The 27,948-nt window shown below is 38.8% G+C and overlaps 2 protein-coding genes across 3 annotated transcripts in view; one reads left to right on the top strand and one right to left on the bottom strand.

The window, feature by feature from the left end:
* LOC306670246 (palmitoyltransferase ZDHHC19-like) overlaps positions 1-27,948 on the top strand; it is a 401,798-nt gene that overhangs the window by 307,362 nt on the left and 66,488 nt on the right. The window lies entirely within an intron of this gene.
* LOC306670417 (uncharacterized protein) lies at positions 18,007-26,558 on the bottom strand (the record flags this gene model as incomplete). Its single annotated transcript, XM_079155079.1, has 6 exons — positions 18,007-18,147; positions 18,494-18,564; positions 23,712-23,817; positions 25,338-25,477; positions 25,999-26,207; positions 26,428-26,558. The coding sequence occupies 6 exons, from the start codon at positions 26,556-26,558 to the stop codon at positions 18,007-18,009; spliced, it is 798 nt and encodes a 265-aa protein (XP_079011205.1).

The following is a 27,948-nucleotide window of genomic DNA, read 5'->3' as shown; positions in this document are numbered from 1 at the left end:
TATAAATAATTAGAACAAATTAAATAAAAATTTAGTAATGAGCAAGAAAAAATTAAAAAATAAATAAAAGGGGATGTTCCTTAAAAATAAAAGAGAGAAAATGGAATAATACAAAATAAAAGTTTAAGTTTAGAGAAGGCAAATAAATAAAAAGAGAAATATAAATTTATAAATATAAATATAAATAGGAAAAGTATTGCAAACGTTAAAGATGTTAATTCAAATATATTGTTACTTATAAGGTTAAAGGTCTAGGATTGGGTAGAGCTCAGTGATAGAGTGCATGCTTACCAATGCATGAGACCCTGATTTAATCTCCAGTATAAAAGTACAAGTTGAAATATACCAAGTCAAAGAGACTTTCAGAGTACATTTTAAAGAACACAAAATTAAAGTCAAGATGAAATTATGTGCTGTATAGGGAAACCCTCTTTAAATTTCAGTTTCTAGACATCCTAAAAGTGAAATGTGTATAAATATCTCATACTAGCACTAAATTAAAAACCTACCTTTAAAAGTCTATGACAGGGACTGGGGCTGTGGCTCAGTGGTAGAGTGCTTGCCTAGCATGTGTGAGGCACTGGGTTTGATCCTCAGCACCACATGAAATAAATAAAATAAAGGTCTAATGTCCATCTATAACAGCAAAAGAAAATTTTTAAAAAGTCTATGACACATAATTCTATCATACTTGAAAAGGAAGAATTATAGAAATTATATACATACCAATACTTTCACAGGGTCAGAATAAGGATATTAATTAGAAGAAGTTGAAGGGATATTTAGGAGGTTACACTGTTCTGTACAATACTGTAATAATGGATAAATTGCCTCTTGTTGGTTAAATACCATAGGATCTTAAAACATAAAACATTAACTTTGATATATTGCAGAGTTTAACATAAAATTATATTATTGAGTAGGCCAGGAGATTTCAAGATGATATGCTTAACATCACAAGAGTATCTAACTATTAAAAATGTATAGAACATCCTAACTCAAGGACCTGGGAAGAAATTGTTGTTGACCTGTCATTTGGTAAAAATGAGAAAAAGGCATAGGTAATAGTACATCACACTCTGCCCTGGGTAATGAAGTTGTTACCCCTAGGAAACTGTTTCTCATTCCTAAACCAATAAGCCTGTATAGTAGAACTGAACAATAATGTAAATGGTGACAAATAACTGGAGCCAGCTTTCTTAATATTGGAGTAGAAAGTTTCAAATAAGCAATGAGAGAAGATCAGACTATTTCACATAGCGAGGACTGAGGGCAGCAAACATTTGTATGAAACATGTTGTTTGAACATGGATCTATATTAAAAATTTGTAGATATAAACATACCTAATTTCTATGTCAATAAGAGGTCTAGAAAAAATACTATAGCAACAAGAAGTATACCCATCTTCCTGATCTAGGGATCTAGTATCTGATATTATGCTCCAATTAAAGGAAACCGAACTTTTTGGAGAAATGGCTGAATCTAGGACTGTGGGAGGGAAAGAATAAAACTGGAGTATATTTTAATGAAAGAAAGTAACAAATGGATAACAATGACCAATGTACCAGGGATAGTAAACATATACTTACATATGCACACAAAAGTGTGTCATAGGAACACAGGAGTGAGGTGAAAGACCTTCCAATATACAAGATTAGGAAATTGAGGAAAATAAATAAATTCTGAATTTCAACCCAAAATGTAAAATAAATACTTATGAGTCCCTACTATTATAAATAAATGATTAAATGCATAAGTAAATTTGGGATACTAAGCAAATCTCCCTTGCAGAAATATTAGTTTATATAGATACTTAGTGTGCAAGGAAACTTAAATCATTAATGTGACTTCTCTTAGGCATTACTACCTAATGGAATAAGCAAAGGAGAAAAATAAATGACTGTACAATGGAGATACCTGGGACACTATGTCAGCCAGGTGACTAAGCTTAACAGCAATAGTAATTAGTAACGCTATAGTATGTATTCTTTGTGTTGTTGAAAAAAGACACACTTTTCTCTGTGACCTTCCTCCCCAACCCTGCAATCCTAGTCTTCACATGAGAAAAAATGTTAGGCAAATTTAGAGGGGAAGACACTGCACAAAAACTTTACTGGTATTTTTCAAAGCTGTCAATTTCATGAAAGCAAAGATTATCATGACTCTTTGAAAGTCAAGAAAAACCTAAGGACACATGTTGACCAAATGCAACATAGCATATTAGATAAGAAATTAGAACAGAAGAGGGATAACAGACTGAAACTAAGAAATATGAATAAAGTATGGAATTTAGTGATGTTACAAATATAATCATCACGCATAACAGTGTTAGCTCATTAATTATAACAAACGTACAAGATGTTAATAATAGTGTATCAGAATTCTCTACACTACCAGAACACTTTTTAATAAATGTAAAATAATTCTTAAAATATACTTTTATATGCATTTAATATTTTATCAATATCTAACATCTATCTAACCACATTTCCATCAACTTAAACCTTCCAGAAGCATCACATCTTTTTCAGAATTAAAGTCATTCTTACCAGTACTAACAAGCCCCCACAGGATCAGATCCTACACTCTCTTGCATATTGTTCTACCACCACTTGCTGGACTGTTCCCTTTTTCTTGTGTATGCTTAGAATAGTCTTGCCTCATGGTCTTTCTGTTATTCCTCCTTTTTGGAAAACTACCCAAGAAATGGTGACTATGACTGTATTAGCGAGATATTCCTTTATCATCTAGTACAAAATAGACCTCACTTTACCATCATTCCCCATCATTTATTTCTTATCACAATATTTATTTCTACCTGCTTTTATGTGTACATACGCATATGGATGTATGAATAAGCTTGTGTTTTTATATCTGTCTCTCCCAACAGTGTGCATGGATTCATGAAATATTTTTTTTCTATTGTGTACACTGCTCTAACTCTAGAATCTGGAGCAGTGATGGCATATTAAATTACTCAATATACTTTTGAATAAATAAAGATTAAAAGAATTGAACAAACATTATTAAATTACATTCTTTAGGAACTGTGATGAAAAAAAGTGACTTGACCACCATTGGTATTAAAATTAATATCAGTAAAGTTCTAAACCAAATATCAGTACTCGAAAGGAACAATTTTATTTTATTTTTAATTTGCTTTGGTTGTTGATGGAACTTCATTTTACTCATTTATTTATATGTGGTGCTGGGGATTGATCCCAGTATCTCACATGTGCTAGGCAAGCACTCTACCACTGAGCCACAATCCCAGTCCCAACAATTTGAAATATATATAAATACATATATGTTTATAATAAAATTATAGTACATATATCAAAGTATAAAAGTATGGGGGCTACTAATAATCCCATTTAATGATATATGGACTGAAAATTATAAACAATAATCTATCTTATTATTTTTATCTCTCATCTCATATATGTCTATTGTTGAGTTTTTTCAATTTTCCCAAGGCAGGTAGCTTATTGATACATAAAACACCTATCATCCAATGAAAAAGGGGATTATATATAATTACATATTTTCTTCTGCAATATACACAACATCTTGGACTTTTCTGATATTTAAAGAGATTTCTGACAGAAACACTAGCACTGACATACTTGTTATATTACCATTTCAGACTCTGCTGTGATTTATATTGACTTTAATCCAGTATTATTTTGATCTATGTTTAAAGTGTTAGAAAAGACATTCCATGTTTTTCTCAGATGTAAAATTTATTTTCCACCTTCAAACTCAGGGTAAGTTATTTGTTGGACCTGAGTGCTGTTAGCCACATCTTTTTGAATTGTTATCATATGTGACGATGAACTACTTTATGAAATAATATACCCAAAGAAATAGAATTTTACTTTGAAACTAAAAACCTGAGAACAGAAGTAAAGTTAATGTTTGTTATTCATATTCTGTACTGATTAGGGATTTGCAATATACTAGCTAAAAGAATCACTGACAATAGTTATTCCTAGAGTTCATGTTATTATATGATTCACACACCACTGACAACAGAATTTGGCTAAAAATAAAATGATCCAATAGATCATTTGTATTATAGCTTTTAATTTTTCTTATGTTACAAGTTTTGATATCTCAAAAACAAACAACAACAACAACAACAACAAAAACATTTTCCTGGCTGAGAGGAGTTGGCTCCCTTGGACCAAGTCAATTTTTTAACTTAAGATCTAGCCAGGAGAATTTCTGATCCAGAGCCAAACTTTGTTGCTGCAGCTCATATCCCCCTACCTCACTCATCTCAGAACCACGTACCTCCCCTGGCAACATGGGACCTTTGAGATCCACGAGTTTGTAAGACCACTTTCCCTTCCATATTTCTGGAAATCCCAGAGAAATGTATATCCACAAAAGTATCCTAACTTCCTCTTTTCACCTTACTCAGTCATCTGCCCATACTATTTTTTTTTTATTAATTAATTAATTATTTATTTTTTCTAGATTGCATTTTGATTCATTGTACACAAATGGAGTACATCATTTTGTTTCTATGGTTGTGCACAATGTAGATTCATACCATTCATGTAATCGTGCTAGGTTTTATTTCACCGCATTTGCCATCTCATAACTGTTTTTCCAAAATGACATGTTTCAAAGAATTCCATTGTCTCAAAGCAGCAATGAAAATGGGCACTAATATTTAAAGAAATATTACCAAAGACTTTAATATTAGTTACAATGAGATTAGAATAAAATGGCAGAAATTAAAGAAAAAGATCAAACTAGATACATGTAACTAAGTTATTGAGTTGTATGGACCCTAATCTAGAAAATTAAACTTAAATTTTTGCCTTTAAATCAGAAATATCTCATTAACAATAATTTCCCTTTCAATGTCAATAATCCCTTATAAAAAAATCAAGTTAAAGTATAATATGCCCTCAAAAGAGAATTTGAAACTCAGGGAACAATTTTTTTCTGAAAAATTTTTAATACATACAAAAAATACCTGAAATAGTATAATGAACCTATTACCAGATTCAGCATCTATCAGGTCATGGTCAATCTCATTTTTTCAAAGCTCAGAACCAACTTCTACCTTCAATTATGAACAATCTTATTTTAACCAACTCTCAGAAGCAATATGATTTAATCTGATAATATTGTAAATATGCCTCTAAACAATAAAATAAATTGGAAAGATATGACCACTTATTTGATTTTCTTGATATTAATTACTAGAAATCTTTAGGTATGATAATGATTTGTGATTTTGTTTCTTTGTTGAAGCATTTTTTACAGCTTATTTCTTTGAATAAGAATATATATTTTGCCATTTAGTTTTGTCTAAGACTTATAAATATGGAATCTTTCAGATGTATGATTTTTAAATTTTAAACAATGCAATGAATTAATATTTTTAATTTTTATGTGTTGTAATTAGTTATACGTGACGATATAATGCATCTTGACACATTGCATACAAATGGAGCACAACTTCTCCTTCCTCTGGCTGAACATGGTGAAGTCACACTGGTAGTGTAATCATAGATGTATGTAGGGTAATAATGTCCTTCTTGATATTTTTAATTTGTAGGTTTCCACTCTCTTCTCTTTTGCAATTTTGTTCAACAGAATTAGCTTTTTTTAAAAACTATATGATTTTCCCTAGTCAATATTTTCTCATTTCATACAAATGGAAATGTTACATATTTTATCTGTATCATACATTTAATTAAAATTGCTAGTTACATCTAGAAGCTTAATTCAATTCAGGTTTGAATTATTTTGCAACACTTTCTAAATACAAGTCATGTTTTGCATTTCCAAAATATGATATGCCTGAGGAAGTATATTAATGTCTGGTTGTATTTCTTTTTGTCGTTAGTAGACACTATTATGTCATCTAGATTTATAAATAACATTAAGATTGCAAAATGATAGATACCTCTTTCATTTCTGTTTTACCTATAAGCTAAATTGTAACTGGAAGTTAAAGATTTGCCAACAACAATATTTGGTTTACTCCAAAGGGAATGAAAGGCAGGATAAGTAATTGTAATTACATAAATATAATAAGGATATAAACCAAATGATTTATATAAAGTAAGTAAAAGGTATTTGTGCATTTATTTTTTGCTACAGGGTATCCCATTACTTCTTGTTCACTATGTCTCTTAGTTGCTTTGTTATTGTTTTTTCCTTTGGCAGCATTTACCTAATTATGACTGTTTATAGACATTACTCTTTAAAGAAGTTTATCTCCACTGCATGATTGAATGGAGTGTTCAACGAGTTCTCATAGATACCACACCGTCTTCTTTATTATCGTCATCTCCTCCAGAGTGGTACAATTGTTAAAATGAAGGTTTCTATATTGGCCCATCATTAGCACCCAAAGTTCATAGTTCACATTAAGATTCACTTTGGTGTTATACATTCAGAGGTTTTGACAAATGTATAAAGACATATCTCCACAATTATAACCTCATACAGAATAGTTAACTGCCCTAAATAGCTCCTTTGCTAAATATAGTCTATGATTTTGAAAAACACAAATTTTTAAATTTAACAAAGTCCAGATTGTCTATCATTTCTTTTTTGACTGATGCTTTTGGACTGTGTCAATCAAATAAATAAATAAAAATAAAATTAAAAATATCCTGCCAAGCCAAAAAAAGTTCATCTAGAACTTTTCCTACATTATCTTCTAGGAGTTCAATAGGTCTATTATACATTTCTGATTAATTTTTGTGTAATTTGTAAGGTCTTTGTCTAGATTATTTTTTATGGAAATATTTAATTGCTCTAGCACTATTTGTTGAATATCTATTCTTTCTCTACTGAGTTATACTTGCTTCTTTGTCAAAGATCAGTTGGCAATATTGTGTGTGTGTGTGTATATTTTTGGTCTATATTTGTTGGGACTAATGACCCCTTAACTAACTCAGGCTGACTCCTTACTCCCTAGCGAGTTAGCAAGATCAAGGCTCAAAAGCGATTTCAAAGGTTAATGATGATAAATCGGGCCACCTTTAGGGATTGGTTAACAACAGTTCTGTGAACATGATCAGCTCGTACTTGCCATATAGTCCTATGGGACTCTCACCTGCTTGAACCCTCTGTGCCTTGCTGACCGGTCAGTTGGCCCTACCTATCCCTGTCTGACCTTGTTGGGGAGTGTCCCCTTCCCTTGCTGCTGGTCCAGAAGAGCAAGGGGCTTAAGACCCCGCCATATATTGTTTCATTGATCTATTGACCTTTTTTTTTTTATGACCAATACCTCATTAACTTGACTACTGTAACTTTTTATTAAATCATGAAGTTTCATGGGGTCAGTTCTTTAACTTTTTCTCTTCCAATATTGTATTATTGACTATTTTCAGTCTTTTGTATCTTCATGTAAACTTAAGTTTGGTGTGTCAACTTCCACACTGCTAGAATTTTCCCTAGGATTGCATTGAATCTATAGATAATGATCAGAAAAACTGACATTTTGACAACATTAAACCTACTTATCCATAAACAAGAAATCTCTCTCCATTTCATTTTGTGTTTATTTATTTATGTATATCCATTGTGGTACTAGAAATTGAACCTAGAGGTGCTCTACCACTGAGCTTTATCTGTAGCCCTCTGTATTTTTCATGTTGAGACAGGGTCTTGCTAAGTTGCTGAAACTGGTTTTGAAGTTGAAATTGTCCTGCTTCAATCTTCCAAGTCACTGGTATTACAGGTGTGTGCCACCATGCCTGACTCCATTTATTCAATTCCTCAGTGAGTTTCATCAGTTTTATAGTTTTTCTCATACATATTTGTACATAGTTTGTTAGATTTATACTTATGTGCCTGTTTTTAAAATGCTAAAGGAAATTATATTGTTTTTAATTTCAATCAAAATCGTTTGTTGCTATCATATAGTAAAGCAATCAAACCTGTGCATTAACCTTTTATCTTTCAACAGTGATAATAATCACTTACTAATTATAGTTCTTTTCATTCTTGTAGATTCATTGAGAGTTTCTACATAGACAATTTCATAATCTGTGAACAAACTTCTTTCTTTCTGCTTAATTAATCTGAGTAGTTTATATGAAAAGTAGTGGTAAGAAATTTCCTTGTCTTACTCCTGATCATACTCAGAAAAGTTTTATTTTCTCATTATGACACGTTATATTAACTGTTAAAACTTTTACAGATGTTCTTTATCAATATGATAAAGTTCCCTCCTATTTCTAGGTTGCTGATGGTTTTGATCATGAATGAATGTTGAATTTTGTCAATATATTTTTCTACTTCTATTGATGGAGTGTTGCAATTCTCCTTTAGCCTGTTGTTGTGATGGAGTTTAACTGATTTTTAAATGTAGAACTGACTTTTCATACCAGGAATAAACTCCACTGGGTAGTGATGTATAATCCTCTTCACAAAATGTTGGACTTGACTTGTTCATATTATGTTGAAGATTTTTGCATCTGTATTTATAAAAGATATTGGTCTCTAGCAGATTCTGCTCTGTAGTCACAGTCCTGCCAATTCCAGTCAATGGTGTATAACTGACCCAAACTAAATGCAACAACTTCATAATTTATCATCTTCTTTTGCAAAAATACTGAAAAATTCTTCCAAAGATTTTTCATTGGCAATAAAGAGGAGAGATGTGAATCCCTCAGACCTTATTCTTTCTAATTACACATTCTTACCTGAATGCAGATATGGTCTTTTTAAGTGAAGTAGCCAATTTGGAATTATAAGGAAAAATTCTAGAGAATGACATATCAGTCCTGTCATGTTTAATAAACTGAAGCAGTATCAGAAAATGGATTAAGTATAGATTTTTCATTTTGTCAGCAAAAGGAAGTTTGATTCTTCAAGGTACTCTTAGTTAACTTACCTGTGTTTTTATACCTGGAAGCCTTTTTCTCTTTCTTCTTTTATTTGTTCTTTATAGATATATATGATAATAGAGTACATTTTGACATATTATACATGCAAAAAATATAACTTATTCTAATTAGGATCCCATTCTTGGGGTTACACATGATGGAGACTTGTAAGATTTTCTAATGATGCAGTTTTCTAAAAATATCCATCCCCTTATTTTGAAGGCACTAATGGTTTAGAATACGATCTGAGAATTTGTGTTTGTATGCTTAATAATAGAGACCAGGCTATAACAATTTCTGGCCTACACAATTTTTAATAATCCTTTTTGTTATTCAGTAGTCTTTATCCAATAGTTATTTAATTAATCCATGATATTTGCAGTGCCTTGAAACTCTGGTGAATATTCAGTGTTTGAATATTATTGTTGTTCTTTTTGGTATACCGAGAGTGATACTATCAAATTTACTTTTCTGTTTACTGAAAACTATTTAAACCAACTCACAGTGATGACTTAGAATCAAAGTCATTCCTATTTCAGTAATTAGAATGAATCTGGAAGAGGATCCATTAAGTCAATACATCTATTTATTGACTTTGAAAAATGTATACCGTCAAGTACACCCATCATTCAAATTTCTGGGGTTACTATAGAAAATGACACACAAGGTCAATGCTCTTATAAAATCTACAATATACTAAGTTGGAAGAGATAATAGAAAATTCCAAAATATTAAATGAGTAGATGTTATGGTTTGGATATGATGTGTCCCCCCAAATCTGTTTTAATGCAGGAATACTCCGGTAAAATGATTAGAGAACAGTAACCTAATCAGTCCATCCTAGTTCAAATGCAGCAACTGTGTGGTGATTGCAGGCAGGTAGAGCATGGCTGAAGAAGGTGAGTCTCTGGAGGTATGCCCTGGTTGGGCTCATCTTCCTTGTGGCCCATTCCCCTCTTGGTCTCTGCATCCTGGCCACCAAGAGCAGAACAGCTTTCTTTTGCTGCCATAGACCTTCTGCTGTAATGTACTGCCTCATCTAACACCCAGAGCAATGGAGTAGGCTAACCATGAACTGAAACTCTGAAACCATGAGTCATAATAAACTTTTCCTCTTCTAAGTTGTTCTTGCAGGTATTTTGACCACAGCAATGAAAACCTAACACACTAGGAAAACATTGAGATAAAGATTTTTATCTGGTAAGTAAGGTTTACTTTGGTTAGGGTATTACCATATCAAATTACATTTTCAGATAATTCAGAACTGGGTGTGGGCATTTTGAAAAGATGAAGATCGCAGATAAAATATACTCTTAAATCAATTGTGGTTTGGAATGGAATGAAAATAGCATTTTTTTTTTTCTTCTTTCTTTTTTTTTTAAATTTTTTGAATTTCACCAAGATATGGGATCATTTAGATTTTAGGACTAAAGAATTCAGAGGTTCAGAGGTCTGCTTTCTGGTCCCAATCCTATACTAATGAGGTGCCTATTTTCAGACAATTATTGTTACACTTTTAGGAATTTGGTTCCTCTGGTGCCCAATTTCCCCTCTGCAAATTTAAAGGATCAGGCCAAATGATCTTTATTGTCCTTTAAGTTTTAAATTTTGAAACTACTTTAGCTCAAGTTCTAGATAAATGTTCTACTGACTTAACATATTCTATTCTATAAGTCTTCAGATATTGAGATTGAATAAGTAAGCTGTAATCTTCAAGAATATGTTTAAAGTTGATACATATTCAGAAAACTATGTTACATATCTTTTTTTTTCTTAATTATTTTTGGATGTTTTAATTTCCTTTTCAGTGTTCTTTTGTATCTAAAAATATTTTTAAGACAATTCTCTCTATATATCACCTGGAAAGGATTTGGGAACTTTATGAATACTTTTGAGGAATCAATCTTCCATGAAAAATGAAAAGCTTGCTTTTGTATTTTGCTAAATTATTTCTGCTACTCAGCATTCATATATACATCTGGCCACTTCCAACAGCAAAATCTGGATTCTTGGTGAAGTAATTAAATTGGCTCTCATCTTTGTAATTATAAAATGCAGGTGTCATTTTAAATTTGGACTCAGGTATGAGTGAGTTGTCATTGCTTTTTAAAAACATGTACCAAGAATGCCTTAGTGATTATACAAAGCTCACTTTAAACAGTAATCAGAAAGTTTTTAGGCTGTATACACAAAATTGCACCATGGTAAGCCTCAGTAATTCCAAATTACCTCAAATGATCTCTTTTCATGGACAAACAATCCAAAACTTCCATTGATTATCCTCAGAAGAGCATCTCAAATGTGGCTTGCCCTTAGCATGTCATTTGTCTTTGACTTATTTCGGGTCTACTGTCTCCTGGAAGAGTGTCTATAGTAGTCTCCTATCCTGCTCCCCACTTGCTAAGCCTTCCTCAGCCTGGTCATTGCTGCTGTATCATCCTAGATTAACCCTATTATAATGTAAGAAGTTAAATAAGAATGGAGACAGTTCACTCCTATCAGCAGTACATATGAGAATATATCATGTGTCATGGATGACAACCTACACAGATGACCAAAAAATAATTACAGAGTAAACAGAAAATGAATTGATTGAAAACATCTGATTTTGAACTGTGAGATTTAAACATCAAATGACTCTTGCATTACTTTCAGCAAAAAAAAAAAAAAAAAAAAAAAGATATTTCTGAACAGCATGCTTTCACCAACTATGTCGAACAATCTACATCTCCATTCCATCAACCCCAATATTAAATCACAATGAGACTCTTCTAATGTCTCAACCATGACATGACATCCCTTTTACTTATTGTTTTATATAGACTTTTGTACCTTCTGATTAGAATTCCTGTCCTTTCTTCTCTCTCAGATACATTTCTCTGTGCATTCACATATCTGGCTCACTGTTGCTGCTCAATTCAGACTTATCAACTGTCACAAGGTGAAAATATTCAATCCACTTTTTTTCCATATCATGATTTTATCACTTAACTAACATTTACTGTAATAGTTTTTAGAATCCACTAGCATATTTATCCTATTGAACTTGAACAATCTCGTGAGTCTATTCTGTAAGAAGTATATTTCTAAACTCTGTTTCAAAACATGTAAGTCACTGATCTCTCATGGATTATTTGTCACATACTTATTTCCTACTATAACAATTGTTGACATATAGTATTTCCCTTAATCTCATTTTTGCATGTAAAAATAATTACAGAAAATAATGTATTATGTCAGTATACTTCAATGTGCATTTGACAATTCCTGATATTAAAATGAAAGTGACTTTTTTTTATGCCAAAGAATGATCATTGTTTTCTTTTGAAGGTATGGTGGAAAATGTGCTTTTTATTATAATGGAAAATTATATAATTTTCTTTAATTATAACAGCTATAGGTAAATTTTGTTTAAGAAAAATATAAACTTTATTCTTACAAAAGGTAAAATCTGGTAATAGATATTTAATATTCTTTTAACTTAGCTATTATGACAATTTTAAATTAGTATCTCTACCTGCTACATTTAAACACACACTATACAAATGTACAATTTTACATGCATATGTGTTTATAAATAACATTATGAGACATACACACACAAATTCTGCTTAAATGATTATATTGCTTAAAATTATATGTGGAAAATTAATTTTCAGGAGAATTTTTATCATTCACTATTATATAGTGAACTATATTAAATAACTAATCAGTGTTATTAAAATGAAATTCAGTGTTTAAGGTGTCATTAACACAGTTTTATCTTTTTAAAATATTTTTTCCAGTAGCAAAGTGAAAGTATTTAGAGAATTAAAAATGAAGTTTATTATAGATTAAATGGTACAGACAGGTATTAATAATAATGAGACTTCTAAAATGTAAGATTACAGGCTAATAAGAAACACTACATGTTTACCTATTAAGAACATTGAGCTAAACACTGCATACTTACAATACATTCTATTCTCTCTCCTTCTGAATCTCATTTAGATGAAGATAAATTATAACTTTAGCGTATATAGTCCCAATGTCAAACTACTTAAATATCATCATAGGTGCCATGTATTTTTAAAAATTCTGAAATGGATTGACAAGAGTTAAGATGTTGAGATGTACAGTTGTGTTAAAGCGAACAAAAACGATGTTAAATCTAATGGAGCCAGTGATTCCAAGGTCAGAAAATCAGATGATAAAATTCTAAAACTGAGTTTTTATGAAATTCTATAAACTTTGTGGCTGGAACCCCAATCCTCTTTGCCAGTTCTTCAGCTCAGCATATTTGTTCAAGTGGAATTGGAATATTCTTTATTAGAAACTCTGAACTATCGCAGACATAGGATTTCCAGATACCTATATTCTGGGCTTATCCAATAAAAGTCAGACATGATTCAGTCACCCTAGAGTAGACAAGCTGTTTCCTCAAAATACACCCCCCAAATATCTTTCTTAATGATTCTTTTTCAGAGTTTAGATAACAATAATAATCTTACACCTGAAAATTTCTAGTGGAAATGTTAGAAAAAAAGTTTATAAAGCTAGCTTCCTGGAGAAATAGCAGATTCTGAGTATATATTTAAATCAGTAAAATAAACAAACATTATAATTACAAGCTTTGGAGAGAAATATTGAATATGTTCCATCATGAAGAGAAGAGCAGAATTCTTGAAGAAGCCATAATCCAACAACAAAATACTTTAGGATAAAGGACCCATAGTAATGAAACACAATGAGGAAATTTCAAGTAGATGCAATCTCTAAAAGTGATTTCTTACAATCAAGTATGAGGAATTATAAAGGAAGTCTTGTAAGAAAAATATTCAGAAGTGGAGAGAAGAAATTTTCTGTTTGAGAGCATAAATTAGGCAGTCAGAGGAGCAAATATAAAATATATAGAGGGAAAGAGTTTAAAAAGAAATAAAATGAAATATAAAATCACACTGACATTTGTCTTCCAAGTAGCAATGATACAAGTTAGAACATATGGATTATTAGGTAATTATTTTCCAAGAAGATTTGTCAATATACCAATCAAATATGATTTGTGTTTAGGAAACACAGAAGACGAAAAGTAAGGCAATTATTAATACAAAGAAAACCAAAACATTGCACAAAAGGAAAATAATCATGATACGGAAAAATAATCACAGAGCACTATTTACTTATTTGCCTGGCATTTTTTGATGTTACTGTAGTTCTTTTTAGATAGACATGAGAGCAGAATGTATTTTGGCATATGATATATACCTGGAATATAACATTATGATCAGAACCCTATTCTTGTGGTTGTACATGAAGCAGAAGTACCCTGTCATGTATTCAGAAAAAAAGACAGAAACATTACATCAAATTAATCTTGTCCTTATTCCATTCCTTCCACCCTTGCCTTCATTTCCCTTCACCAAAATCAATGGACTTCTATTGTTACCCTTCTCTCCCTTTCTTGGCCTGAGTTAGTATCCACATATCAGAAAGAACATTCAACCTTTGGTTTTTTGGGATTAGCTTACTTCACTTGTTTATTCCAAGTGAATATTGTTTATTCTCCTATTTCACATTTCAAAATAAAAGATTTTAATTCAACAGTGTGAATGGGTAAAACTAATGCAAGACATTCAGATTCAAATTTGTTTTTTCAGTAAAAGAATACAACAAATTATCATGTTCCATCACTATGCCATACTGCTAATGTGGATTTTCCCAAGAAGTGAGTGACTTAAAATGGTCAAACATTCAAACATATTTTTAACTATACTCAGAATATTAAACCATTTTCTAGGGTCAAGTTATAGCTAAAACTTGGTTTATATTTGATTTTCTGCTTTACCCAAACAATAAAATTTACATAAAAGAAAACTCTCTGCCACCTTCTTTTGTTAAATGACTGGGAATCTTTTATTGAATTTCAGGCATTGTGGTTTTATTTTCTTGAGACTTTTCTACAAAGCCCTTAAGTTCAGAATTCTTGAATTTTTTCTTAGTCTTACCTTTATGAGTTTTTGGAATGGACCAGAGAATCATTATTCTAATATTAGTTAATTGCCATTGCTGAAGCTAAACTTCATCTCCATATTCTAACCCATGTGGAGAATTATGTAATTTTCCAATTTGGCCAAGAGGAACACACTATACCCTATGTGTGTAAGCATGAGCAATGTTTCTTTGGAATATGTTGCGTGTTGTCTTCCAGTCCTGGGAAATTTCTTCACCCACAAACTTCAATCAGTATTCTACTGAGGACTCAAAAGTGTCCTACAGACCACTAGAGGACCCTGAAGATCACTGGAGTTCTTTTTCTAAGTAGCAATCTTCTCTAAACACTGTCCTGCAATCTCTAGCAAACCTGGTCTCACCCAACTCTCATCATCTCCACCTCCTTAACTCAAGGAAGCTGCTAGGCTCTATCTAGCTATGTTCCCTAACCTGTACTACAGCGTAAAAAAGATGCCAGTAAGTTGAGTACTTATCCAAAAGGACACGTTTTCTATCTCTCAAAGATTGCGGTTTGTGATGGGGTCAGTGGTGCACACCAGTAACGCTAGCAGTTTGGGAGACTGAGGCAGGGGGATCCCAAGTTCAAAGACAGAGGCAGCAAATTGGTAAGACCCTGTTTCAGTGGAGGCTGATTGCAACTGGGCTTTATCCAAGGAATGCAAGAATGAATCAGCATGTAAAACTGGAGTGTAGCTGGGCATAGTGGTGCACTCCTATAATTCCAGCAACTCTTGAGGCTGAGACAGGAGGACCAAAGTTTCAGGCAACCCACAGCAACACACTCAGGTCCTCAGCCACTTAAAGAGAATTTGACTAAATACAAAATAGAAAGACTGTGGATGAAACAGTGTTAAAGCATCCTTGGGTTAAATCCCCTGTGCACACCATAAAAAAATGTTGTATAGGTGATAGTCTGAGGCAATATCACAAACTGGGGACTGGAGAGATGGCCAACACTGATTCCAATATCAGGCAGGATCTCTCCTCACTGGGCACATGGTCCTGCAGTGAATGCAAGATATATTTCAGACCACATCTCATCAGATGATTGCAAGAATTGACAAAATTGGTAATCACACCTGTGATTGCAGGAAGGCACTCCAGACCTCATTAACTGAGGCTGGGCTGCAAGAGAGTGAAAACAGACATAAGATATTGCCACACAAAAGAGTAGGAGTTTGCTAGTACTTTACACTGAAATCCAAAACACCATTTTCCAAAGCTGAGAATGGTTTCTTGCAGCTAACTACTATGTGTAGAAAGGTTTTATATTATAATACACATTCTTATCACACAATATGTAGTTAATAAAGTGATTTCCCCCACAGTTTCTCGAACATAGTGTCTTCTTGTCTTGGACCTAATCAGTTATTAAACACTAAAATTTGGAATAATGATAATTATGTTGTAAACCACATTAATAGTGAAGTAAAAAAAATCAACACAATCATTTGATTCAGAAAAAGTTTTTGACAAAATCTAATCCCTTCCATGACAAAAAAGGAACATATACACACACAAAAAAAGACACAAGGAAACTTCTACAAACTGATAAATGGCATTTATGAAATATCTAACAAGTTTATTAAAAGTTAAAGGCACTGATATTAGGCAAGAAAAAATCGCTTAAGTCTCCACTTGAGAAAAAAAACAGGAAAAACTATCTGTTTGTAGATGCTGAGATCTTCCATACAGAACTCCCTAAACCAGTATAAAATTGAACTCCTCCTTTTAACACCTTGGGAAGCTACATGGGAGGCTGAAATAGGAGGATCACAAGTTGGAGGCCAGCCTGGTCAATTTAGTGAGTCTATGCCTCAAAATAAATAGAGCTGGGGATGTAGTTCAGTGGTAGAGTGCTTGCCTACCATGCATAAGACACTGAGTTCAATCTGATCCCCAGTACCACACACAATCTCTCTCCCTCTCTCCTCTTTCTCTCTCTCACTCTATCATACACACACACACACACACACACACACACACACACACACACTCATAAGTACTATACATATGTCCACACACACAACTAGAATTAGTAATATATAAGTTCCCTTTCTATATTGTGGAATAGTTTGAGATACACTATGCTTATCCTGGTTTGTGGGTTTTCTCTCCTCTCATCTCCAGCCCTTGCCAGGAAGGCCACAAGGTCAGTTGCTGTGATTATTACTGACGCCACATTTTAAGGATGAGAGAAATGCTAAATGCATTGCCCAAGGACAAAGAGCCAGAGAGTGTGGACTTATGAGCTTGGGTGTCCAGAGAGCATCTCTCTTCCCTTCCAGGAGGTACTTGTCCCAGCCCCTCAAAGCCTCCCCCAGGAAACACATTTCTTTGAATCTAGAACAGACAGGCAGAGCAGCCATAGGAATCAGCAAAAAACAAATTTATGGGGGTTGGATAGTCATGGGGTCAGGGTGCTCCCAACAGGGGAGTTGGGGTTCATGCCTGAGAGGCCTGATGTGGGGCTCACATCCTGGCAGTATGTCCATACCAAGGCATCATGGGAGGGGGTGAATTGGAGACCAAGTCTCACTGTGGGCCTTCCACTACAGACCTGGGATGATGGGAAAAGAAACAAGAGTCAGTACATGGGGCTCTCCCTAAACTCCACCCCACAGCTCACAGTCAAGTCCCTCAGCCCCTGAGGCAGGAAAGAAAGAGGGCTGGCACCACAAGTGACTAAAAGAGCACTTGGAGGCACTGTGGGTTACCCACCCCACTGCACTATTAATACCCCTCTCCGTAAGTTTCACATGGGATTCCAAGTAAAATTTCCAAAAACAAATAATCTCCTTTAAAACATTATAAACTCCTGGACTAGACTCAGTCCTTAATAGCAGCTGAGGAAACTGAAGCCAGAAAGGTGAGGACCTGGTCCAGGGTCACCCAGCTAGTTAGACAAGCAGTCTTTTCTCTCTGTCTATTCAGGGACACCTGGGTGTGCTCTGAAGCCCTGTGACTGGACCTGCACCCTCACATCCATACTCCCACTCCTCAGCTCCAGGTGCTTCAGCTGCAGGGCCAGCCCCACCTCAGGGGCTCCAACAACACACGTGCAGCCCACAGACACCCCTGTCCACTGCACACCCACTGCTCCTCACCTAGATGACTGCACTCCCTGGTGCTCCTTCATAAGATGTGTCAAAAGACACAGGTTGAGAGTTGGGCCCAGGGAGGTCTGGGCGATGGTGTTCTGGGGAGAATGTTGGTGACTGCAGGGCCACCATCGGCTCCCACTTGGATCCCGAGTCTTGCTGGAGCAACACAACTTCTGACATGTACCTGGGCAATGATAGGACAAAAGCAAGGGGTCACCACCCACGTGTCCTACTCTCCCTGACCACCTTCACCCCTCAGCTTGGACAGCACAGAGCCCAGGGCTCTCATCCAGGGTTCCCATCCAGGCTGGGGTTCCACTCAACCCCATTTCTTGAGGCTAGAACCTACAGAGGCAAGGAAGAGGGGAATTCCCAGAGACTCCCAGAGTGCCCTGGAGAAAACACATAAAAACGGAACAGTGAGGGTCAGGGCCAGGGAGCTGGAGTAAGGGACCAGGGAAGAAGACTCAGCCTCACCCACCCCACCAACTCCAGGATCCACCATATAAGCCTGTGGTTTATCAACTTACTTGGGCCCCAGTGGTGCGCAGAGGGTGACATGCCAGTTTCTGATACAACCCTGGTCGAATGGGTTGTTCTCCTGAAGGGAGACGGGGATGAGAAGAGGAGCTCAGAAATGGCAGGACTGGGCACAGCCATCTCCCAGTGACCCTCCCTAAGGTGGTCAGCTGAGCCAGGGCTCAACTCAGGCCTGGAGCAAGAATCCAAGGGCAGGGAATCCCAGAGTGGCCAGGGGATCCTGCCTCCCAGGGCTCCTGGGAAGAGCCACCTCCCTCCTCCCACTTGTGCGCAGCTCTCCCTGACAGTGCTGACCCTGCACCACCTCTCCTGCCTTCTCAGGGCTCCCTCCTCACCTGCTCCTCCCCTGGCAGCTTCCTTGCTCTGTCTCCATGGGGCCCACTCGTCCTCCCACCACGTCTTTCCAGATCCCTTACAAGATCTTCCCTCTGCTGCTCAACTGCTCCACAGTCAGTGTCACCCCTGCTCCCACTTCCTCTCCCACCCCTCACTGTTCCTAAACATGTGCCTTCAGTGAATTTCACAATCTGGGAGGGCAGTGGCAGCAGGGATGCCCAGGTGTATTTTCCTAGTAAGAAATCACATGGCCCAGGAGAGTCTGGGCTGAAGGCCTTCAGTACACAAAGGAGTAAAGGTCAAGCTCAGAGGTCAGGTCCTCACTGCTGGCTTCTCCCCTCAATTCTTCCTCTCTCTCCTACTCCATCCATCATCCTGGCCCTGTCCTCCTCCCACACTGGGATGAGTCTCATCCCAAATTCAAGGATTTAAATTTTAAATGTTCAGTCACAATGGGAAGGAATCCAGCAGCACCACTCTCCGCCCCAACTCTCCCATGGCTCACACATGAAGTTGTTCATTTTCAACCCTATTCTTCACTAGAAGGATCAAGGATTCCACACATCAGGACAGTTCTGGAATATCCAAAAGCAACATGAACCATTGACCTCTATGAGGATCTGACCGCTTTAAGTGGTACACAGCACTTAAGAAACTAGTATGCTGCTGTGGATCACACCTGTAAGCCCAGTGACTGGGGAGGCTGAGGCAGGAGGATCAAAAGCTCAAGGTCAGCCTCACAAATTTAGAAGTCGGTCAGCAACTTAGTGAGACCCTCCCACAAAACAAAATGTAACAAGGATTGGGGACGTAGCATCCATAATAAAGGAGTCCTGGGTTCAAACCCTAGGACCAGAAAAAAAGAAGAGAATAATTAATTACAGAAACTAAAAATATTTAAAACTTTTTAAATTTAGAAAAATATTATGAGAAGTTTATAAAGCATGGAAAATATTGGTTGTATATGAGTAATGAAAAATCCTTAAAGGAATGATAATTACTACACTTTTGTAAACTGTGCAGTAAGAATCCCTTCCTCTCCCCACATGGAACCCTATCAGACAGGACTAGAATCCAACAGCTCTGAAGCACCCAGACCAGTTACAGTCACTTGCTCCCCTCCTGAGGATCTTCTTCCAATTCTGTGTCTCAATCATCCTCTCACTCCACAGGACCAAAATCAAGGGCATCTTCATCTTGCCCCATCTTCTTCCAACTTCCTGCTGCCTCTCCTTCTTCCACTTATCCTGGGGCAATCAGGGCATCAGGCCTGTCTCTGTTCCTTTCTCTCTTTTCTTCTTTCCCCAAAAGTTGATGCTTTTGTTTGTTGGTTCACACATTTTTCAGAATTCTATTCTTTGTGGACTGGGGATTGATGCACCAGGGTGTTGCACATACTAAGCACATGCTCTGCCACTCAGACACACATCCAGCCAGATGCATTTCAGGGCATCAAAGATGCCTCAGTCAAGCCAGGCACGGTGGCACACACCTCTAATCCCAGCACTGTGGCTAATGACGTAGGTGAATTACATGTTCCAGACCAACCTTAGCAACTGAGTGATTCTCTGTTTCAAAGTGGAAGCAGAAGGGACTAGGGATGAAAATCAGAGCTAAAGTGCACCGGGTTCAAAACACAGTAGCCAACAAATAAAGTCCACTCACTGCACTGGGCGTTGAAAACATACTATAAAGAGAATGGCCAGCCTACATCAGGTAGGAGAGTCCAGTAGCAACATGAGACCTTGAGCACCATGGGGAGTGGCCAGGGTAACTAAGAGAGGGTATCATGGACAAAGCATAGGCAACCCAGCCCACAGCACCCAGCTACATGCAGAGAAGAAGCCCTGAGAGTTAAGCAATAAGACACACAATAGGGCTTGCTAGTCTGCTTCTGATTTCAGAGGCTTTTTCCAACCCAGAAAAGCAGCCTGAAGAATGTCTGCTGCTTTGGCCATTGGTGGGAGCATCTTCCTGACAGCAAGGGCAGGGGCTGGTCTCACATGGCCCAGGAAGTGAAGGATGAAGTTAATGAGAGAGGTCTAGACTTTCAGGGAATAAGGCTCAGAGAATACACCAGGTAGATTGGAGGGATGGGACATTAATGGTACTGCTTGCTTGGGTTTTAAGATGAGGCACAAACATGTAAATGACCACGAGAAGGAATTGTAGTCATTGTAACAGCAACTCATAGGGCACTTTCAGATACCAACCACTGTTGTACGTGTCTTTTGCATATTAACCCACGCTTCCCTGGTAACAGAAAAGGAAACTGAGTGACCAAATGGCTAGTTAACATGCCCATGATCTCCCTGATGGTATGTTGCAGAGTTGTGACATGGAATTCTGAGATCTGGCTCCAGAGTCCTTGCTACCAACCACCAAGCAATTGGCTCCAGGAGGAGCTGCATGAAAGTGGCTGCATGTAATGTTGCCTGCACGGGTGCTGCCAGCAATGGGGGGGAGCCCTGTCTGGTGAATCCAGAGTGCAGACCACATTTCCCTTGAGACTGGGGATCCTGCACTTGGAGGGCCTCATCTGAAAAGAGGAGGCCTATGGCCTGAACTGGGGCTGGAAGAACCACAGGAGGGAGGAAGGGAAAAGGCTGCCAGGCAAACTAAATGATGGGCTGAAGCTGGAGAGAGAAGAAGACAGGCAGACCACAGGGTGATGAGTAAGGGCTCAGCACAGGAACCACAGATGGGAGGGGAGCCAAATATGGCAGTGGTGGGGTGGTGACCAAAGGCTGAGAGGTGACGAACCAAGAGACTCCTCTGTCTTTTCATCTGTCTTGGGGTCTGCAGCTCCCACCTCCCCCACTGATGCTGCCCACCAGTCTTCCTGTAGGAACCTTTACTCAAGTAATTATCATACTAGAGGAATCCAGTGGCAAAGATGCCCACTCCTATCATTCGTATTTCACACTAAAAAGAAAAAGAAATAAAGAAACACAAATTGGAAAGAAAATAATGAAAGTGTGCTTGACAGTGATATGATTTTCCCTATGGAATGCGCAAGAACAAAAAATGCTAGTGGAGAATCTCAGCTGTAGAGCAGCCCTAATTCCATCCCTAGTCTGGTAAAATCCCACCACCTAACAACCCCTGATCTCCGGAAGATGCTATGAAGAAAATGAAATGGTAAGGCACAGACTGCAAGAAAAGATTTGTGAAACATAGATCTGATTCCAGCATAGAGAACTCTTGAAACTCAGAAGGAAAACCATGGTTTGTTTCTTGGTTTTGATTGGCCAAAGATTGGAGCACTTTATCAAGATATACCGAGGGCCAATATGACATGAAAATATGCTTAGCATCATCACTCGTTAGGACAGTACACACTGGGGCACCAATGAGATACCACTGCTCATTTATTAGGCCACAATGAAGCACAAAACAAAATGACAACAAATGACAGTGTCAAGCGTTGGTGAGGCTGTGGAGCAAACTCTCAGACATTGCTGGTAGAAATTAGGAATTATGCAGTGGTTTTGGAAAAAAGATTTGGTGATTTCCTACAAAGTTCCACACACAGTTACCTTATGCCTCAGCAATGGCACTCCTAAGATTTTCCCAAGAGAAATGTAAATTTACCCTAAGATGCCTGTACACCAATGGTTTTAGCAGCTTCTTTGTAAGTGTGAGAAACTAGCTGGGCACAATGGCCCACACTGGAATCCGAGAAGCTTGGGAGGTTGAGGCTGGAGGATTGCAAGTTCAAAGCCAGCTTCAGGAACTTAGCCAGGCCCTAAGCACCTTAGTGAGACCCTGACTTCAAAAGAAAAAAAAAAAAAAAAAAAAAACAATAAAATTGCAGAAAACTGCAGAGCACTAAAAGAAGGGCTACATCTATAACCAGAAATCTGATGCTCTTTTGCACAGAATATTTAAATTCAGAATAGGGAGGGGGTCTGGGGTAAAGCACACTTACTTTTTATTTTTTCAATTTTTCAATTGCAGTGATTTCAAATTTTAGGGTTCTCTTTTGTTATTGGTTTGAATTATTTCCTTAGTTTTTTGTTTTCCTATTTGTTCAGCTTAGTAATTCCTTTTAATTCTTTTCATACTAAAATTTTATGGTGGTTGGGGAAGGGAGTTAGCAGCACTAACCTGACAGTTGTTGCCAGGAATTTGTCTCACTGCTAGTGTATTAGTAATCCTAGATCTCAGAATCACAATACTAATAAAACAAACAACAGGGAAAAAAAAAAAAAAAAAAAAAAAACAGGACCATGGGGCTGGGGATGTAGCTCATTAGTTAAGCACCACTGGCTTCAATACAGACCAAACCAAACAAAATAAAACAAAGAAAGTATGGAAAAACTAGTTGCAAAATTAGAATCCTTCCATTGGTAATGTGTCCATAATCTGTAGGCCACCCGTACAATATCCAGACTGAGAAGGAAAAGACTCCTTATATGGTGATTCTGGAAAAGGAAAACCAGAAGGACTTGGGAAAGAATTTGGCAACCAAAGATGATGAGAGGAGATACTGGGCAATGAAACTGGTCTAACCTTAATCACAGTGGGCAGTGCAGGATGGTATCTATTTCTCAAAATCCCTGACCATAGAACAAATAGGGTGAATTTTACTTGTGTACATTATTCCACAATGAAAGACTTTTTACAAAAACCCTACACTGGTTCCCAGATATTTACTCCATCCAAAATAATGCCACACTTGAAGTTTCTGGGCCTTTGTAACTAGACCCCCACAGGGGGTCAACTTCATTGCCCGTGCCACCTGGGGCTTGAATTAGAACCTTATCCTCATCATTCCCTCAACAGAACACCTTCAGGTTCCTTGCCATTTTCCAGTCATGTGCCTCTCAGCCCAGTGGGGTATCCGGCATAGCACTCAGGCCTGCTTACCTGGACCTCGTACAGGCGCCTGGCGGTGCTCACGGCTACAGCCTGGACCAGTAGCTCGAAGATGACAGGCAGCAGGGCGCCAGTGGCCAATACAGCCACGATGATGCTGTGCACAGGTTAAGAAGCCAAGCCCTGGGACAAAACCTCACTGGCCCCGCCCCCTGAACACACACTCCGCCCTGTGGCCCCGCCCCCACAGGTCCCCGCCCACCAAATCTTCCTTCCTGGACTGGCCAGTTTGTCCAGTACACCCAGCCGGAACCTTAATCCACCGGGCCGTCCTCTTGCCTATCTCGTTTCTACCTGCATTACCCCTCTGCCAGGTCCTGCCAGAGTCTTAACTCCATCGTCCATCCTACCCCGCCTGTCTCCCTGACCCCACTCACCTTCAACATGGCCTTGACAGGTCCTCCCAAGGGGCTTTTCCTTCTTTCCCGCCCACATCAGCCCTGCTCTCCGCGACCCGCCTCTTGGCTGTCCGCCCCTCCCTCTCCACAGCATGTGGAGTTCCCAGTGTGGGCCCTTGGGACTCTGTGGATACGCTATGATTTTGTCCAAGGACAGGGCCATGTCAGTGGTGCGCACCACGAAGATGACACAGGTCACCACCAGGGCAACCAGGTATAGGCACAGGGACACCAGGAGGAGCAGGAACAGCCGGAAGTTCCGATGCCCAATGCAGTTGTTGACCCACCTCGAATGATGGTCAAACTCCTAGGGTAGAGAAGGCAGACTCAGGTTCTATCTGGACTGGCCTCCACTACCCCCAAATGCTCAGGTCCCCCCAAATTCTGGGCCACATGCTCTTGGCCCTACACACGGGCTCCCAACTCCAGGCAGAACCTGGCATTTCCATTGATACAGTGGCCAATACAGCCAGGATGATGCTGTGCACAGATTAAGAAGCCAAGCCCTGGGACAAAACCTCACTGGCCACGCCCCTTGACCAGACTCCGCCCTGTGGCCCCGCCCTCACAGGTCTCCGCCCACCGAATCTTCCTTCCTAGACTTCCTGGAGTATTGTTACGACTCCATGGCCCATGAGGTCATCTGTCATTGAGTGAGGTGATTAGAGACAAGACCTGCCTCGTGTCACTTGGAGCAGGATATAGAATACCTCTGTACCACTCTTATGTCAGATACTGGATAAGGATGTAAAGAACTCCCTTACCTAGCCAGCCTTCTGCACTTGGAAGGCCATGCAGGGTGTGCACATGAGAGAAGAGCATTCAGCACCTAGGAAATCCTCCAACTTGGACACCCAGAGGAATATAGGCAAAAATCCCCAGAACAGAGAAACACCTGGCTTAGGGTCTGTGTATCTAGTGTCAGAAGGCAGGGGATGGGGCAGAGACACATTTTCCTCCCCTGACTCCACCAGGCTCAGCACAAATGTGAAACCCTTCACATGTCACCACCTGTGCAAAGAAGGACTGCCTCTCAAGACAGGTGCAGAAACAGAAGTGATAACAGATATGAAAGACCAAGTATGGTATAGAGCCACCCTTAGCAGTCTGAGAAGACAGTATCATACCCACCCCTGGCCCACTAATGCTGTGAGATTCCCAGTCCTGGTCAGGTGCCCCAGGCTGGGTTGGTGAGTGGACAGGGAGGAGGAGTACTCACCTCCACGCAGATGTTACAGGTCTCACAGTGGAGGGTGCGAGGTGGGCGATGGAACTTGCACTGGTTACACCAGGGCATCTGGTATGCGTGGCTGTGCATCCAGGCAGTGTGTCCTGCTTCCGGGTCCTGCTCCAAGGAGCCTGGCATGGGAAGAGGTTGGGGCAGTGTCAAGAGGCACTTCCCTCACTACTACTTGGAGTAGCCCCATAGCATCACTGGGCAAGAAGAAGGGTGGGGAGGAGGTGTCCTGGGAAATCCCGGTCCATGTTGAGCAAACTGACCACTCAAATGGGCTGGCAGTCAAAGAGAAGGGCTTTCCAGCCAGAAGACCTCTCAACAGAGCTCCACCCTTGGGAAGAAAGATCAGTGCTGGATGTTGTGGGTGAAATGGGAAGGAGCAAGAGTGAACTGTGCTTTGGAAGAGCCCGCTGGCCTCTCTTGCCAGCCTGCCCAGTCCTCCCTTGTAAAGTTACTTGGAAACCTCCAGGATTCTGTTTCCTCACACCTCAGTGGCTTGGGAAATGAAGTGCCAGGGCCTAAGTCATGATGACATGGAGGCAGGGATCCTGAGCCCATAGGTGGGCTTCACACTTTAGAAATCACCCCTGTAAGCATCAGCACTTGGGGTACAACTCCTTCTCCCAGGTTTCTGAGGACTTACCTCGATGTATGATGCCCGGGTCCGAGGTGTTTAATTGAACCAGGCTCCAGAGGCTCAGAAAGAAAAGAGGGCCAGTGACCAGGGCAAAGGCCCACTCCCCACTGCCCACCAGCCATCGGCATCTGAAACCAGAATCAGACTCACTTCTAGTCTGGGCCAACCCAGAGCTCCCCACGAGGCCTGGCTCACCTGAGGTCGGACTCACAGACCTTAAGGACAGGTGTAAATATCCAGGCTAGAGACATGCCATGGAGACTCTAGCTAATGTCACCAGCATTCCCAGCCACCCACAGTTCCCTAGATGCCTCAGGCACTCTAGACCTCTGAGCTGCTAACTATATATTCTTCTTTTCCTCCTGTCCCTCTGTCCCCCTCCCCTGCCTCTTCCCCATCATTGCGTAAACCTCAGAGCTTCCCTGGGAGACTCACGGGTAGGCGAAGAAAGCGCTGCTCGTAATCACCAGCATCATGATGACACATGAGGCAAATAGACTTGGTCGAAACCAAGAACAATCAACTCGAGGTTGACCACCAGGCATCATTTCCTGAGAGTGTGGCATGGGTATGCCGATTCTCTTTGGAAATGAGAGCCAAGTGTAATCTGTATTAGGTTCCCACCCAGAGTGTCATGACGACGGTAAGGAAGGAAAGAAGTATCAAGTGTGACATCACAGAGGTGGTGGAATGGGTGCTCTGGCTGCTTCTAGTGCCTTCTGGGAGCACCTTCCCCCAGCCCCACAAACACACCTGTTGCACACTGGACATCCTGCTCTGTCCATGTTGGCTCTGTTGGAGTGTGGGATGATGTGGATGTGGTTTGTCCTCCAAAGGGTCTTACGCTGGAAGCGTGAACCTCAGTGTGGCCGTTTTGAGGTGGTAGAACCTGTAAGAAGTGGGGCCTAGTGTGAACTAATAGGGTCCCTGGGTATGATGCCCTGGGAAGGGAGTAAAGTACTTCTCATGGGCCCCAAGAAGTTCCTGTGAGAGTGGGTTATTCTAAATAGAGGAAGATTGGCTCCTCCTTAGGTTTCTTATCAGGCTATCTCTACCCCTTGCATGTTCTCCCATCATGATGCCAGTCCCAGTGTTGTGATGACCCTTATCAAATGTCAGTTGCAGGGGCTGCCATATCATGAACTCTGAACTAGTAAAACATCATCTCTTTACAAAGCAACCACTCTTGGCTCTTTTGTGAGAACAAATAAGAGAAAGCAGCTAAGACAACAGTCTCTGGGGAGTTGGCATTGGGAGAAGTTGGTGATTCTTATCACTCTTTCAGGACCAATTCTAAATGATGCAGACAGTACTCATTGCTTAGGCTATGTTCTCTTCTCCCTTCCTCTTGTGACAGAGCTCCGGGTTTGGGAAAAAAATATAACTTCCCAGTTTTCCTCATTTCCAGAATGGGCTCAGTATCACTGGTTAATGGTGATGAGTTCTGCTTCCTCAGATGTTGAAATTTGATGATCATAGTACCATCCCCAGGCAAATCTTATAGACCAGGTTTCTTTTTTTTTTTTTTTTTCCAACATTGTCCTTGAGACTCTGGCCAGAGCAATTACACAAACCAACGAAATTAAAGGGATACGAATTGGAAAAGAAGAATTCAAACTATCCCTGTTCACTGATGACATGATTATATATTTAGAGGAACATGGAAATTCCACTAGAAAACTGTTAGAACTCATAAGTGAATTCAGTAAAGTAGCAGGTTACAAGATCAATGCTCATAAATCCAATGCATTTTTATATATGTGCTGAATCTTCAGAAAGAGAAATTAGGAAAACTACCACATTCACAATAGCATCGAAAAAAATAAAATACTTGGGAATCAATCTCACAAAAGAGGTGAAAGACCTCTACAATGAGAACTATAGAACACTAAAGAAAGAAATTAAAGGAAACCTTAGAAGATGGAAAGATCTCCCATGTTCTTGGATAGGCAGAAT

This window comes from Sciurus vulgaris, assembly GCF_902686455.1.
Source record: "Sciurus vulgaris genome assembly, chromosome: 10".
Classification (NCBI taxonomy): domain Eukaryota; kingdom Metazoa; phylum Chordata; class Mammalia; order Rodentia; family Sciuridae; genus Sciurus; species Sciurus vulgaris.
This window is presented reverse-complemented; position numbering and strand designations above follow the sequence as displayed.